Below are 17,388 nucleotides of genomic sequence, written 5' to 3'. Positions count from 1 at the left end.
TTGAATTAATTTATGATATTCAATTTATTAATGAACTTATTGTATGTCAAATCTTATTTTAAAAAAAAAGGCCAATAACAAAAAATAGAACGGATGGAATTTTTTTTTTTCATAAATAAAATAAATAAACAATAATTTGGAAAATACTTAAAGACAAATTAAAAAATAACAAACTGCATCGTCCATTGCTTTTGTATCTAGTGCCACCAGGAGAGCATGAATAGAGTAGCGCTGGAGTCGGAGGCGGCTGGCCGCAGCGCGCCAATTACAGCTGCGCGTCAACACTGATTTACGAGTATGATATAATGTCCGCGCGATGCCTTCACATTGTTTAAATGCCTCGCGTCGGATAAAATCCGCTCATCGTTCGCTGTACTTCAACCGTGAGCTCTCTATTCACATTCATTTAAAACCGCCAGCAATTCATGTTATACTGGTAGGTAAATATCTCCCCTATTAATTACACAGCATTTTTTTTTTCATGTAAGAGTGGGCGCATAATGATGTAATTCATCATGACGACTAAATCTGTAGGAGGGGGAAGCGTCCTCACAATTTGTTGAGCTGGCAAATGTTCATCAATCAGTAAAGCCGTCTACACCGTTATTGAGTCGAGCGGTTATTTGGCAAGACCGACAGGGTAATTAGTTGCTAAAACAAGTCAAAATAGCACAACTAATTAATTGGAACATAAAAGACGACTGTTGATGATAATAAATAAAGATATAATAACACTTTGCTATTTCCGGTTTTAGACGTAAAAAATATATGGTGTCACAAACGATCATTCGTGAGTGATGTGTTTATATTCCAAATAAAAAATTACAGTAGTGTAAAACCAATTCGGACTTTACCCATAAATTATTTCATCACATTGTTTGTACATCGATATTTAAATCGCTAATCGAGTTGAACAAACATATCGATTTTTCAATAATCGTACATTTTAGTGATGCTCCGATGCCCGGCATTTAAAAGTTAATTATGTAGGTATAATTATCGATACAACTACACGTTATTTAGTTTTTATAAGCTTCCCTGCGGGCGTAAATGGACGTCGACTTGTAATTAAGTGCTTAATTTAAAAATTAACGATGCGAACTGGTTCTATAATAAAAAAATAAAGAAAAACGCCTCGGCTTCGACGTAAAGTCGTCTTGGGAGTAATTTACAAGGCGGGTGGAGGTACGGTCGTCATTCGTGAGCAGAATGAGCATTGGATAAAAAGCGTTATTAAAACACTTCGACCGCTCTAGAAGCATTGCCTGTTCGCATTTATAAATTACTAATGGTTACGTAAATTTCCAATGACCACCGAGTTTTTCAAATACCAAAAACCACTTTATAAGCGTTACTATATACTTTTTTTGTCCACATAGTTTTACTAAAAAAAAACTATTCCTATTTAGCAACAATGTTATTTAAAAAAAAGTAAACAAAAGTAATCAGAGTCGTCTAAAAAACAACTCTTGTAATCAAGGGTTTATCATATCTGGAAGCGGGCCATAGAACTACTAAGCAATCATGACTTAAGTATAATAATACCACTGCCAAATAAACGATATTTCAATCCTCAGATAAATAAATTAAACCAAAAATAAAAAGTAATTACACATTCACCCGAACATCAAAGTGAATTTGTTTGCACGAAAAGTATTTTATTTCAATCATCTGCTAAAAATACATATTTACGACCATCGCGATCTGCCTGTACTTTGAAAGTTTATTTCTGTTTTTATTGCAATATTCGTGCACACTTTGTATAAATAAAAAGGTAATTTTTATTTTCCTGGATTTTTTTAAATATGTCAAAGTTATAGATTTATGCATTCCTAGTAACTGCATATTTTTTCCTATCCAAAATGTTTCAAATTTATTTTGGGAAAAACGGTTTTTTTTACAAAAATAACATTTAACAACATTTTTTTATCTTGATACCGTACGAACAAACTCGAAGGCACGTCGGACCAAAATGATTCCGAGAACCAAATATCCCGATATTACTTTACCTAGTTTTTTTGGGACCTTAATCATCACGGTCACGCGATGTGACGTGTACACCAGCTGCCTGGTACATCTCGAATGATTATTCATGCGATTTCAATTATCTCTACACGAATCTGTGTAATTGTTACCATCGTACTTGCTGCTTCGAAACGATCTATATCCGTGAATGTAATCGATTGCTTATGATATAAAATCACTGGCTATCAACATCCAATTTATGGTGTAAAAAGTATCTTTGTATGCAATAAAAAGTATTTAAGTGTAATAAAAACTCAAAACAACGTACAGTTAAAACATGTGTGGTCCAAAATCGTGACGTTTTGTCATTAATATGATTATTACATTATTTAGGAGAAATATTTTATTTAAACAAAGAACATTGCGTGCAGTCATAATCGTGTGAATCGCTTGAGAGAGTCGGGGCAGGGCATGGTCTCGGTATTTTCATTAAAGAAGCCGTCTCATTATAGACATGGCAGCGCTCGGCAGCGAGCCCCTGGTGGCAATTAACGCGCTACGAAACTTTATTTAATCCGTTGTCGAGTGACGGCGCCCCTCACAGAGCGCGCACCGTCGGTCGCCGCGCAGCGCTCGAACGACCGACTCGAGGAAATTATACCCAGCCACGAATTCCGCTTCATTTACGATCCTCGACTATACGCTACTTGCGCTTCATGTACTCCTGGTACACGACAGTTATTACTGTTAACTTCTTTCGAAACAAAAGAAAAACTTTAACTATTGCAGTTAGTTTAGTTATTTCATCTCTTACAGTTAATTTTAATAATGAGATTTCACGATCTTATGTTTGAAAATAGAATGTATACAATTATATTATAAAGATGAGGTTTACGCTTAATTTTAACATCGGGGTTAAGCACAATCCCAATTAAAAGCTTAGGAAAAGAAATTACAAATTTAAGGAGTTTGTTGTGCATTGTTAAAGCGTACATTGCATAAAAAGATTACACAAAGGAAGCACAAACGTAAACTAAAACATTGTAAACACATTTCAGAAACAACATTCCGACACGAAAGATGCACAGCGTGAGTTCTGTTTAAACATATTTACGGGCTACAAAATGTTACTTATGTTCTTTGTAAAACGTAGCAGCGCTCGCTGGAAACGTAACAAAACGAAAATAACACATTGAATTTATATTCACACACCATTATAATAAAGATTAAATAAAAAGGAAATGCATTTTATCTTAAATAATGTTTAGATTTAATCTTTAGTACAATGAATAATTTTTAGTACAATGTTATGTTTTACACATAATAAAATAGACATATTATAAGACCGTATTACATAAAATTATTATACACATGTGAGTGTACAAAACCAAGAAAATATATTTTTAGTAGTGCATTCCATCATGAAGGAATCTCTACTTTGATCGTTTATTCCTTAATATTCCCAATGTATTTCGAATTATGTTTTATTTAATAAAACATACGAAGGAATCAAAGCGACCAAAACATGAGGTAGAGTGAATAATCAATCAATAAACAAGTCAAACTGTAATGTGATAAAGATACCGATGTAACAACATAAAAGTTTTGGTTTTCAAAATTTCTTTGTCATTTAGATAAAATCGTTTCGATCTGAGATAAAATAATACAAATCTGTATATTAAAGTCATTGGAATATTTTGAGATTATAAATATTTAGCTTTAACAAATAATATTAAGGTGAAAATGTTTAAATGAGCAATACTTATTATACCGCCGTATTATACACAAACACGGGAATATTTAAACCACAAATTGTATTTTGAATCTTTATACTTAACCACAATTGATATTTAAATATTTTCATGGCACGGATAACGAGTATTATTATACAAACATAAATGTAAATAAAATCGTGTATTTTATAATAAAAAATACATAAATATCATTAATTAATTAATTAAATAACATTAATAAATGTTACATTGAAATAACAATTTCATATTTATAACGAAAATAAAAACAATTCTATAATTTTTTTCAGTCTTCTTGTTTGCCTGGCTGTCTGTCTGTCCGCATATCCATATTTGTTCTAGGTAATCTCCGAAACGGCTGGACCGTTTTTGACGGGACTTTTACTGCACGATAGCTAATGTATGCGTGAGTAACAAAAGCTATTTTTATGTATTCCACGCTGACGAAGTAGCGATCGACTACTTGTTATGAATATAATTAGTTTTAGTAATTAGTAGAAACATATATAATTTAGTTATCCGACGGCGAGCACAGAGTAAGACATGAACAGAGCAGTCATTACAACAGACTAAATAATAATTAGCGCGCGGCTGGACTAATTAGCAACAGCTGCCAGTAGCTACGAGCGCTTATGCAACCCTGTTATTATCAATTCGACCGAGATAGATTTAAACACGGTGTTTAATGTCTAAATGACACGTCTGTTTGATTAACTTGTTAAAACAAAAGAGATCAACTTTATCTTTTGATACCATGCTTAACTTTTATTATAATTATCTCAGATAACTTCATTGTAATTATCTCAGATATCGGTTGCCTACCTACATGAAAAGTAACGGTAATAAAAAAATAAATTTTTTTGTATTAAGGATATATTAAATCATATCGATATATTAAATCATTAACAAACTCAAAGAAAATTAATAATATAAAAAATTCCATAACATTTATAGTTAAAAAGTATTAAAGAAATAAGAGTCGAATCAACGTTATAAAAGTCGGATTATAAAAAAAAGTAATTGATACATGGCATGAAATATAAGCTTGTCATTAAAATATCTGGTTTTTGATTTAGCGAGGCGTAATTTAAGGCGATACAAATAGAAGTGGAGTGGCCGCCGAGGTTTCTTTGAGGGGCCGTCTTTAAATAGACGAATACGGTTACGTGGGTGGCGCGGTCTGCATCAAAATATTATCGGGTATAAACAGTCGTAGCCACAGGAGTCACGTCCAAATTGCTGGCTAAAATTTTCTTTCGTCGAATGTTTATTCCGGTAATATTTTGATTCGGCGATGTTTAGTCTGTGACGCGTTGCTTAATTTACAGCCACAGAGCTCGGGCGCTCGGTCCGCATGAGTTCGTGTGTACCTTTTAATTCTGAATAAACGTTTGGAAATATATTCAGTCACGGTGCACGCTAGTTCCATTTTATTGGAAGACAAATGAGACGGCCGAGGTTTTCATTTGCGTAAATTTAAATTACGTACATATTACGCATAGTTATAAATACTATCTTGATATTAATGATCATATTTAAATGTAATATTTTATACTGACAGTAAAAAATGCTTTAACATTTTTAGACTCATAAAGAGACTGATATAGACGAAGCGAGACATGGTTACTATTCATAACTATTTGTAATGTATGGAGATAAAATATGTATATTTTATCTTCGTTCTTGTACAAAATGTGTATCAGAAGATATCGATGGTGAATTTAGTGTAATTGTACAAAAAACTAATAAAAAGTAATATTATTGTGTATTTTGTTCCATCCGCGCCTCGAGAGCCCTTTACAATAGCTTTGAAATATAATCTCACTCAAACCGTCAAAAGCCATTGAAATGTATTAAACCATTCGTCCGCACGACTTATACGAATGAAGAAGGCCCTTTTGTTATATCTAAAATAAGCGCACATTAATTCGATTGTTATTATTTCGTGTTCGAAAAGCAATCAATGAAATGAAAACGGCATTACAAAAGCGACTTCGCCACCGCTATGAATAAATTTAACATCAATTGATGGATGTTTCATGATTGAAAATGAAATTTATTTAACAAATAAACCGGTTTATTTATTGACCACAGATTATTAACACAACAACAGAATCAATTTGTTGTCTGAGTTTTTTCAATGATAATGACAAGGATGAATATGTCTTCCTACGTATGTGTCAGCGGTGGGAACTCATTCGTTTAAATTTAAAATTGCTTTTCCAACGATTTCGGAACAAAGAATCCAAAGCTCGCTTGTACCAGGAACGCAGAACACGAAGTGGTAGTCACAAACGTACATACACATGCGCAATAAAATACGGACGCACACAACGAAATTTACCCGAACACAAAATGGGGGGGGGGGGTCTCCGCCCTGAATCTCGACGAGGGTAGAATTTAAATTATTCAGAGCGCGGGTATAACTGCGTGCCGTCGTCTTTAACAAACAAATTACGTATGCACACCTAATAACATGCGCGATGCATGGCTTCTGGCCATATGCAGATGAGCTATCAAATACCTAATAAAAACTGGTTAGACACTTAAAAAATAATATTAAAAAATACAAGAGTACCAGCAACTTTTTTTCTTGCAGCCGGTATTTTAAACCCATATAATGTCAACACATGAAGTCGAGAAGCTGTTGGAATAACGTTTAGAAAATAATTTAATAGTGGCTATAGAAGTTTAGTAGATAAAGACTCAGATTCAAAGTGATTTATATATTTCGATTCTACGGCTGAAATAAATCAAAAAGTTATATCTCATGGCCACACAGTGAATGTGTTACGACTAACATAACTCAACACACTTTCGATTGATTTATCAACAGATAAATGAGTTAAAAAATAAATAGAATACAGAGTGTATTTTATTATTTTCTTAAAGAAAATGAATGACAAAAGATCGAATGATTGTAATATATAAAAACGAAGCTCCACGGATTAAATAAATACAAACAATAAAAAATAAGGTGTTGAATTTTCAAGCGTCGCTTGTTCCATCTCAATAATCTGCTTTAAACGTCGACACAAAGTAAGGAAAGTAGGCAGAGCGTAGCGTCAAAGAGATTGAATATCGATTGTCGAGTCCACAGCAATCTCGGCGAAGTGCGGGGATGCCGCGAGGGGTCGGGGACGGGAGGGTAGCGGGAGGGGGGCGCCCTTCCCAGTTGTGACAATTTATGTTATTGGCACCGTACTGGACGCCGGCGATACGGGACCCTCCACATGTAATTGTTAGTTCCACCGCAGGATATTGGGGAATTAAACGAGAGCGTTGATTGATTATCCGGCGATAACTATTATACGCATCCGATGTTGCCGCTCGAGGGATGAAAAATTGTTACCAGCCGGCGACCGCTGCCGGCCGTGATAACGTTCACAGACCGGTAATTAAATGCGACGGAAGCTATTTACATAACAAACACGAATCGGCGCGGGTAAAGTGAGAGCAAATTAGAATCGTAAAGACAAATATATACACAGATATAAAAACAAGCTCGCCCAGAGTATACCCCGACATTTTACAGATTAAGCTCAAAGATCAACAGACACATAAATTTTAATCTTCGTGAACGACATTCTCTCATTTCCGGCGGCAAAAACTCCAGCCGACACATGGGCGAGAAAAAACCTCGAGTTATTATCTTAAGTCGAACCCAACAGAACCCATTAGTAAACAACACGGGCACAAAAGAGGGCAAAATAGCGGCTTATAAGAAAAAATGTTACAAAAAATCGGCTTTTGATCCCCGGCTCCCCTATATTGCATTTGAGAAGGTTTTATTAGTCTCCGGATTGGTCGCTCGACTTAATCCGTCGACCATTCCAAGTTTTATTTTTCTAACAACATTGAACTTATTTTGTGAGACCGTTATTAGATTAAGGACTACTGAGCACGAACAAAATAAATATCGTAATTATCCTTTTTGATGACTCGAAAAAAAATATTTTTCTTTTTTGTCACGGTAAAAGAAACTATGTTCTCTTGTTTTTTAATGCTGTCTTTTTTTCAATGTTTTGCTAAAAAGTAACATTGCATATAAAAATTACATCTTTATTTACTTACGTTTCAACTGTAAACTAAAATTAAAGAAACTTATTTAGTGGAGAATACATAGGAATTTAAATCGAAAGTTCAATGGAGACTAAATTACACCAGTGAGGAGCATGAAAGCAATTACCAGGCAAACAGCACTAATTCCCATACGCATACACAAATGTGTAAGCACAACATCGACTGCGACAAATCCGTTTCGAGCAACGCTTCACTGCGAAACTTTCCACTCGAACAAAGACATGGCCAGGTATACGACAGCTGCGGATTACTGGCGGGACCGACTGCACGACCGACACGAGGCCCGATTCGGTCGATCGATCGGTTTCACTGTGAGTCGGTCGAACACTGAATCAATCGTTCGACTCGGTCGATCAGAAAAGCCACGACCCGACTCGATCCACAAATGCGCCGGGGGACCGGACCGCCACTTAAATGGCTTTATAATAAATACGCTTCAGAAATATGTATTCAGTGAGTGAGTGATCGAAACACGATTTTAAAGCGTCGAGTGAACACGCTCGTATCGACATACAAATCTCGTTGTATTGAATTTAATTTGCGAGCCTCTGTGTTTCGTTCGACTTTGATTGATATTTATATGAAGTCAGTTTCATTACGTCCATACGAAAAGAATGAATGGAAATACTCTTTTAATGTTTTAAACAAAGATTCTGTGCTTTTAAAATTAAAGATAAAGAAACTTATTTCGTTATTCTAATACAAAAAGTATCTATTAAATAAATTAGTAAAAAACATACATCCGATAACCTATGCAAATTCAATTTAAATGACATTAGTTAATTATGTTTAAAACATTTCTCACAGACAGATAAAAATGAAATTTATTCATTCCTTACAAAAAGCATTGTTACATGAATATAATCACATCGTCAAACAAACAACTATAAAAACGAGCGTCTTGAATAAACGTCGGTCGAGACGTCGCGATATCCAGCGCCATTATATCCAATACAATTAAAATAAAATCAATTTGCAGCGGAGGAATGAATGTTTATTATCATAACAATTGCTAGTGACATAATAAACGAGGGCAGTAACACATCGCGGATTATTTATAATTATTTGTTTCATACGAGGGCAAATAATGTTTTGCCCTCGTACAGAATGACACTGAAGTACCGCTATTATTTAAACGCACTCTTTAACAGGAAGTGTACATTCAAATAATAGCAGTACTGTCTACTATACTGCCCATGTGTGAAACTAGTATAATGCGAACCAGAAAATAATAATGGCATTTATTAGTACGTGGGCTGTCTGTGCCGCGGGCTACGGACTGCATTCACATCCTAATTACGCTGATAATAATTACGTGCACAGTAGTCTGCAGCCGTCTGACATTTCCTTGCACCTTCTGCTGCCTTGGTAACTAACACCAATATTTAATTAAATTACATTACTAATTAATTATTAATTATATATTGTTTATTAAATATTATTAATAAATACTATTATTACTATAAGTATAATTTTAGTGTCAATTTATTGAAAGGTTAATCGATTATTAGCCCACATCCATCCGTAAATTACATTTATAAACCTGTTTTAATTTTGCGAATGTTAAAGTTGAAATAAATCCACATTGTTAATTAATGATCCATTAAACAACTTCAATTCGTTTTTTTTTCAGTTCATACAAAGTCAAATAAAATTATAATACATGATACAAGTAAGAATAGTATCGACAAAAAACGACGAATAAAAAAATAACTTTAACAATAAAAATTACATTATTGTTAACTTAGATCAGAATTTTATTTTTTAAAAAGGAAAGATGACAACCCCTGATATAAAAGCGTCGATAGGCTTAAAATAATAATCATCGAGGGGCAACGTGCAATTATTGTTTCGATTCGAGCCTCGACCCTACGAGGGGACGTATCCCGGAACTCAATTTAACTTATCAATTACAGAGAATATAGCAAATTAAAATAATTTTAATTTGGTTCTCGAGCGGACGTTTTTGCCAAGGCTTCGTAATGTTATCATGGTACGCTCGAGGCGGTAACACGATACGTCCGCTCTCCGATGTAAATAGACTCGTTGGAACGAAAAATTCTACTGAATTTATAAAACACTTCGACGAGAAACTAATATCTCATGTCTTAACATCATAACATATCTCAATCCCATTACATTTATGAGAATTGAATCGAGAAGTGAAAAAAATCGATACAGATAATGTGATCTTACTATGGGTTTATACTGCAATGATATTTGTGTAGACATATATTATCTTTAAAAAAATAGAGACAACATGTGTCACAGCAGCAAGTGCTGTTTCGTGATAAAAGTCATTAATTTCTCTATACACTACAAAATTATTTTTAACTAAATTTTATATATTAATACAATTAACAAACTATGCGTAGGAATTCTCATACAAATTTCAAAAACCAGAAATATCTTTCACATAAATCGATTATAAGGAAAAAAAATATGTTTTCAATATTCATGAATGCTATTAAAAATCAACATGAATATTTAATTCAATTAACTAAGAGCACTTTCGATGCGTGATAGGTTGATACATCGATACCTGCTCTAATAGGGCTGTCACCTCTTCGGGATATCACGAAGCATAAGTATCAAAATCGGTAATAAAAAATAAATGACTGAAAGTCGTATTTTCGTAAGGAGACTAATGTTGACAAGTGGTTACTTTTGGCTTTCTTGCCACCAGTCTTTGGGACTGCATTTATTGAAATTTAACAGCCCTAAGCTTTGATCACCAGCCCTATTAACATGGAAATTTATTCAGAACGATCAGTATAATCGGCGTCGAGCGCTATTAACTTCGTTCGAGATGATGTGAACATGTTATACATAAAATTTTCGACGATCGTACGATCGTCTCGCACCTTTTTTGTAAATAAAAAAGTTTATTTTTTATTTTTATCGAATTCGAAAAAAAAGGTCATTAGGTTTGTAAAAATAAATTCTAACTGGCATAACACGAAAAGGTCGAGCGTGTTGATATCAATTAACATAGGTTGAACTTTTAACATTGAATATGTAATTTGTTACTAAACATAACATTAAAATATTGAAGTTTTTTAATTTACTAAATGACAGAAAGGTAATTAAAATTGTTTCCTTTAATTATAAATTTTGTAAAATAATTTTATGTGTTAATTAATTAAGTGGGGAACGATAATTCTTTAAGCACTGATTATTTATAAAACAGATAGTGAATTTGCCAGCAGTTTACAACTTTAGTCTTATTAAATATCTCTTTAAATAGGGCATCATAAAGTAAAATAGAAATATTTCACATTTCAAAACGCCAGTTCCATTTCTAAACCGGACTCATTGCCAAGAACCACAAATTAATAGAACGAATATTTGCTTTCATTCGTTTTGCGGGATTAAGTAGTCGAACCATTTATAATCGAAAAACATTTTATTGACAAGGGTGCGACCCCTATTGGAAGCATTTGTAATAATAATAGGCCATTTGAAGATAGTTTTAATACAGAAAGCGAACAATGGTCATATTTCTGTTAATGTTGTTATATTTTCAAATAGGGGAGTTTTTTTCTTCCAAATCACAGAATTATCTGAGGGAAAACTTTAAAGATAAGAACTCTTGAACGGATTGATGTTTATAAATTAATATATATTTCAAAAACTTCACCACTTGAGAGTAAAATTGATTTCGTAAGCGTTTTGGAATTCTTTAAAGCACTCGACAGTGATAAATTAAATAACTTTAGCAGGCCGTTGTACTCGCTTGTTCCCCTTCCATAGAATTAAACATATTAAGAAAGAGGGGTGAGAACCCTCCATCTTAAGTTCTCGACAATTTACGTTTCACCCTATGCAGAATAATCATGAAATATCGTCGTAATAATCATCATAAAGGTTTTTTTTTGTGGCGACGTCTTATTTTATTGACAAATGATTTAGATCTATCATTTTGTTTGTTTCGAGCTATTGATAAAGATTATTCAACTTAAAAGTATACCTAATATATATGCTCATCAAATAGATGTTTTATGGTTCTTGGTGGTTGTTTCTACTTAGGTCTTCGATGGTCAATAACATTGAAAATTTCATAAGCTATCAAATTGTGTTGGATTTCTCAGCGGATACTAAATTTTTGTTTACAAAACTAAAGACGTTGTGTATTACAAAGGGCATAAAATATGACTTTAATATAGTGCAATATATCAAACATATTCTATTTAGATTCATATCCATTTATCCGAATAGTTTGCATGCATTTGCATAGACGTAACAGACAAAGTTTATTATTATTAGCCACGGAAACCACAATAGCATTAATTTGTATACGGCGGCGGCTATTGTTACGGCCGAGCGTTCGGTGCGAGTGCGAGGTGGGAATGGGCGGGCAGCAGGGGGTAGTGGGAGGTTCGGTCGATTTAATGAACTGATGCGGCGGGCGGCGGGCGACGGGCGACAGGCGCGGATTACACCCCACGAGAGTTTGCACTCAATCAAGCTCGCAAACACCCCTAAGCCCCGACAATTAAATACACTAGTCCAAAACAATCGGATACACGGCCGATAAGAGCAATCGAGACAATTAGTATTCGATTATATTGTTATCGATAAAGTAGCATTGATTGAAATGCCCTCGTGCTCTTGTGTCAGGCGCGTCGCTTGTTTACTAATTAACATCTAGATCAAGGTCTCTCGATAAGTGTACGTTACGATAGAAGACGTCAGTGATTACATTAATACAACACGATGTAACAACATGCAGCGCAAACAACTAGCTAATGTAGGATTTATCTTTTACTGATACTCGTTGCTTTGTTAGTTCTCGACATTTATCTTATTAGATTATTGACAGATAGCCTATATTTATGAAATCACACAGTCAAGTGTAAATTGTTTTAGAAAACCTTATCATTTTAGAAAGAAATGGTAACATTGAACACTGTTGTGTAGCTACTTGGAATTCTAAGGATGCGATCTAAATGTTTTTAAAAATAACTTCACGTGATTCATTGGATGCCTGTATATCACGCGAAGCGCACTATAATTTCAGAAACCCTGAGTTCACTGATTAAAAATATAACTCACCTTAGGTTCAGTTTTCTGTTTCTTGGTGGGAGGCTGCGCGGTGTTCGCCTCCTGCCGCGAATCGTCCGGTTCTGGTTTGGCAGCGGGTGATGGCGCGTGAGGCGTGTGAGGCGCATGCGACGCATGGGTCGAATGCGGTGTATGAGGTGTATGAGGCGCATGCGATGCATGGTTCGCATGTGTCGGAGGAGGTAGGGGTGTATGAGGCGCGGGCGCGGGCGAACTCGCGGGAGGAGTAGGCGTCGAAGCCGGCGCGGCGGGCTTGGGCTCTGGACGCGGCGCGGGCGGGCGCGCTTCCTGCTTGACGGGGGGCGCGGCAGCCGGCGGCTGAGCCGGCGAGGGTGGTGCGGGCGGCCCGGGCGCATTGGGCGGCGGCGGCACGCGCGCTACTCCGTTCACGTCGTGGGGCGGGTGCGGGTGATGGTGCTTCTCCCGCGCCTTGTCGCGCCGGTGACCCCCCGAGCCTCGCTTGGCGACTGCTGGCGCCGCGGCCGCTGCAGCCGCAGCAGCAGCCGCAGCCGCCGCCGCCGCCGCGGTCTTCGGCTCGCCATTCATCTCGTTCGACTTGACGATCTCGTGCTTGGCCTCGGAGCTTTTGGTGCCGGGCTTGGTGCGCTTGATCTTCATCTTGAGCGCGGTGCGCTGCGCGTCAGGTTCGGCGCGCGCCGCCATGCCGCCCGCCTCGTCCGTCTTCTCTATGTCGGCATCGAGGTCTATGATAAGGTCGCCGATGCCGATGTCCCACTCGTTGTCATCGTACTCAAAGTTGGTGGGGTGTGCAGGGTGCGCATGGGGCGCATGGGGCGCGAGGGGCGCGGGGCGAGCTCCGCCGGCCGGCGCGCCCTCCCTCATTGGCGCCGCCATGCGCGCCGGCTCGCCGCGCCCGCCCCCCGCAGCGCCGCACGCGCACACACCATTGTAGCCCTGCAACACCAACAAGAGAGTCTCACATATATTGCACACTGACAGCACGAATCTGTACAATATATTATATGTAAAATAGAATATATACAATATATTACCACTCAAAGGTGCTTCAAAACAAGAAAGAAAAAGCCGTAACAAAAGATACTACTACTACATACATTGTTTGGACATAGCGGCGACAGACTACTTTTCATAAGACATACCTACAACATAAGAATTGGAGTATTGTGTAGAAAGACAATAACAATATAATAAAAACATTTTTTTAATTTATTTATAATCCGCAACCCTATGTAAAAGCCATCTTACAGTAAACGAATTTATTACAAAATTTTAATCGTAAACACTCAACAAGTTTCAAAACATGTTAAACTTTTCTAATTCCGATCCACTACTTAATTAACTGGCGTGAACGGAAATGCTCGTTATTAATAACCATTTTCTTTTAACACTTCGATGTTATAACGAGTACAATTCGTTATAATAAAATTTAACTCTGGGCCTATAAAGAGACTTAAATGAACATATCCATTTGAAATGATTCCTTTATAGAAATTTCATATCGTAAGGAGTTATTACCGATTCGGAGAGGCAATAATCGTAAAAAAGTCATAAAATCTTGGAGATAAGGCCGGAGTACCAGCGCGCAGCTCGATATGAACCTAGAACGCATACTTAGTGCTAAAGCTATGCATATTTATTACAATTGTATACAACCTGTTCTTCGTCGGAAAAATTACATTCTTATTGTTCCTTAATTTCTTGATTTTTTATTTTATTTACGACTAGCTGTCGCCCGCGTCTCTATCCGCGCGGAATTAAAAAAAAAAAAAAATTATTCGTTCTTGTTCTTCCAGGCTATTTTCTACGTCGAAGCAAAATTTCTGCGAAATCTCTTGAGCCGTTCTGAAGATACCTTCAAACAAACATACATCCATCCATCTAAACTTTCGCATTTATAATATTAGTAAGAAGTACAAGATTTGATTGTTTAAATAAAAAAATGATTGTTTAAATATTCTGTACCTTAAGTTTTGTTTTAATGACCTAGGTATCGACAGAGGGCAACGTAAATCTTATAAACCTGGCGATTTTAGTCGCTATGTGCAACAAAATTTATATAATAATAAATTTCACGTCGATGACACAAAACCAAGTTAGAAAAATTTATTAACATGGTGAGTGAAATATTCCTGCATTACTAGGATAACAGAGCAACAAGGATACGATTACTTCAAAGGACAGGTATAACGCGGTGGCGACGAGCCGGGTTTACTGCGCCCATTTGATCTCCTCGTAACTTTTTTATGACGTGCGGGCTTATGTCTGCCTGGTGCCTCTAAAATTTTGTATCCTCCCCACACGGTTGCTTTTATTTATTCTTCCAAACCCATATCAATCATTTCTAGCAGCAGAGATTAAAAACAGGAGAGGTGGTTAATTTTTATTCTGCCGAAAAGATTTCGTTAGTCAAGAGCGAGGGTGAACTGCTACGTTCATATTCATGAGTGTCGCAGCCGCAGCGGTGTTGCGGTTTTCGAGTGCTCTCGTTTAAACGAACAAAGTTTGTGGCATCGAGTACATATTCAAACAGTACAGTCGAAGACGTTTATTTCCTACCCATTTAATAGTAACAGTGTGATACTCGATCCTAACTAATATCTTAAGTGGGAAGTTAATTTGATTCTGTGTCTGTACATTGGCCGTGTATAATTTATTCATGACAAACGACTTCTACTCAAACTAAATGTAAATTACAAATAACAAAATTGTTGACAGTGAAATTCAATCCGGTTTAAAATGTAAATCAGAGATAAAATACCGGCACTACGAATTTTATTCAACTTTAGGCGAGGATTTATCAATATAAAGAAATTATTATTTTTTTGTAAACAAATCCATTTCCTTTATAAAGGCTAAATTTGTTAAAATGTTACGTATTAAAATCGTAAAAATATGTATAAAACAAAAATATAGACCTTTTAGCAAAAGATAATGTTTTATTGCATAATAAAATAATATAAATTTTATAAACATAAATAATTTATTTATACAAACACTTTATCACTAACCAACACGTAAAACTAAAACAAATGGTTTCAATTTTAATCATGTCTTAACACGAAAACGAGTCATGTTTTCTCGTTATCGTTATAATAATGTAAATTTTGCGTGCAACGCAAGAATTACATGACACAAAGACAATTCAACTCAACATTAAAATTCTGAAAAAAAAATTGAAAGTAGCGCAAGTACTAGAAATAATATTAAATTGAATGAATATATGTTCGAGATAACATATTATTAGAGTTATAAACACGGCGTTAAAATTGGCACGTTGTGTATAAGAATGCAGTAGACCTAGCACGAATATTTCTGAGAACGTTTTCGTAACGTCATCGACCAAATTTGTGCAACCCAAAGTACACCAGTAAAACTCATACAAACACACATTATGTCGAAAGCGCGTGATACAAAATCATGCTAGGCCCTCTGGTATTTCAGATGTGTAAAATCAAATACTTTATTACAACTATGTTACATTATTAATAAAATTATATGCTAAAGATATGTTATCATAAAGTATATCTGACGTATAAATGAATTAATAAACATAATACTAAAGAGACAAGATAACACATGTTGTTTCAAGTATATCAACATAAACATACTGTGATTGTTTGCGTAAAAAGATAAAAATTACAACAATCATGGTTCACAATATGAGGTAGGCAGAGATTCAATAGTAAATATTGCAGCTATTTCTTTATTTGTCTTGCAACCTACTAATTTTATTGTTAGTTTTCAAAGCGTCTTCAAAATATTTTATGTTACTCTTTTTCTTTGTTATAGTGTATCCTAAAATTATCGTGTATAATATGGCCATCCTAATCGTTTAAATTAATATTTCCTTTAAAAATTGATGTAAACACTTTCTATATCTAGAGCGTTTAACGAAACTTAAACTTGTTTATAAACTAGATGTTGTGTATGCGCTTGCCCTGCGCGTGTTTCCGAACTGGCGGCTGCGCCCGCCGCTAATGTGACAGCGACTTGAATAAACAGTCTGCGCTAAGCAAGCAATCGTTTCATTACTCCCAATACGTAACAGCTTAGTACATCTGTGCCAAATTACATCAAGATCCGATGAGCCATTCCGAAGATACCTTCAAACAAACGTCCATTAAACATTCGCATTTATAATATTAGTAATACTCGAATATATATTTACTCTAACAAGGTTGGGCAAAACAACTAATGACATAAATATTATGCACATAATATACTAATTATGTTGAGATGTCAATACACTCTTGACCTCAAATGTTTTGAAACATTTTATGATTGCAACACAATAACTCATCTGACACAGTAATTGCTTGTTGAATAAGCTAAAAATATTACATACGTATTACTATAATTAATTAATATTATTTAGCTTCGTTGGTAAAATATACGTCGGCATTGATAATTTTAAATTCTTGAATTAATTTTTTCCTTGAGTTAAATCGCAAAGTCGTCTATCATGTACTTCCAAAGTAAATACCAAATTTTTGAGCGTGAATTTCAACTTTTTTTTTGTATAAAGATCAAAGTTTGAACGCAT

At 35.5% G+C, this 17,388-nt stretch overlaps 1 protein-coding gene across 6 annotated transcripts in view; it reads right to left on the bottom strand.

The window, feature by feature from the left end:
* The window catches only part of LOC106715756 (zinc finger protein 608-like), a 99,441-nt gene that overhangs the window by 41,922 nt on the left and 40,131 nt on the right, over positions 1-17,388 (bottom strand). For all 6 annotated transcript variants that reach the window (XM_045681710.1, XM_045681711.1, XM_045681709.1 and 3 more), the window contains one exon: positions 12,855-13,778. In XM_045681710.1, the coding sequence (XP_045537666.1) occupies positions 12,855-13,718 (864 nt within the window). In that variant the 5' untranslated portion in view covers positions 13,719-13,778. The remainder of the gene's footprint in view (positions 1-12,854; positions 13,779-17,388) is intronic.

Source organism: Papilio machaon, chromosome 16, assembly GCF_912999745.1.
Source record: "Papilio machaon chromosome 16, ilPapMach1.1, whole genome shotgun sequence".
Lineage (NCBI taxonomy): Eukaryota > Metazoa > Arthropoda > Insecta > Lepidoptera > Papilionidae > Papilio > Papilio machaon.
The sequence above is the reverse complement of the archived record's forward strand: the minus strand, read 5'-3'. Positions and strand labels throughout refer to the sequence as shown.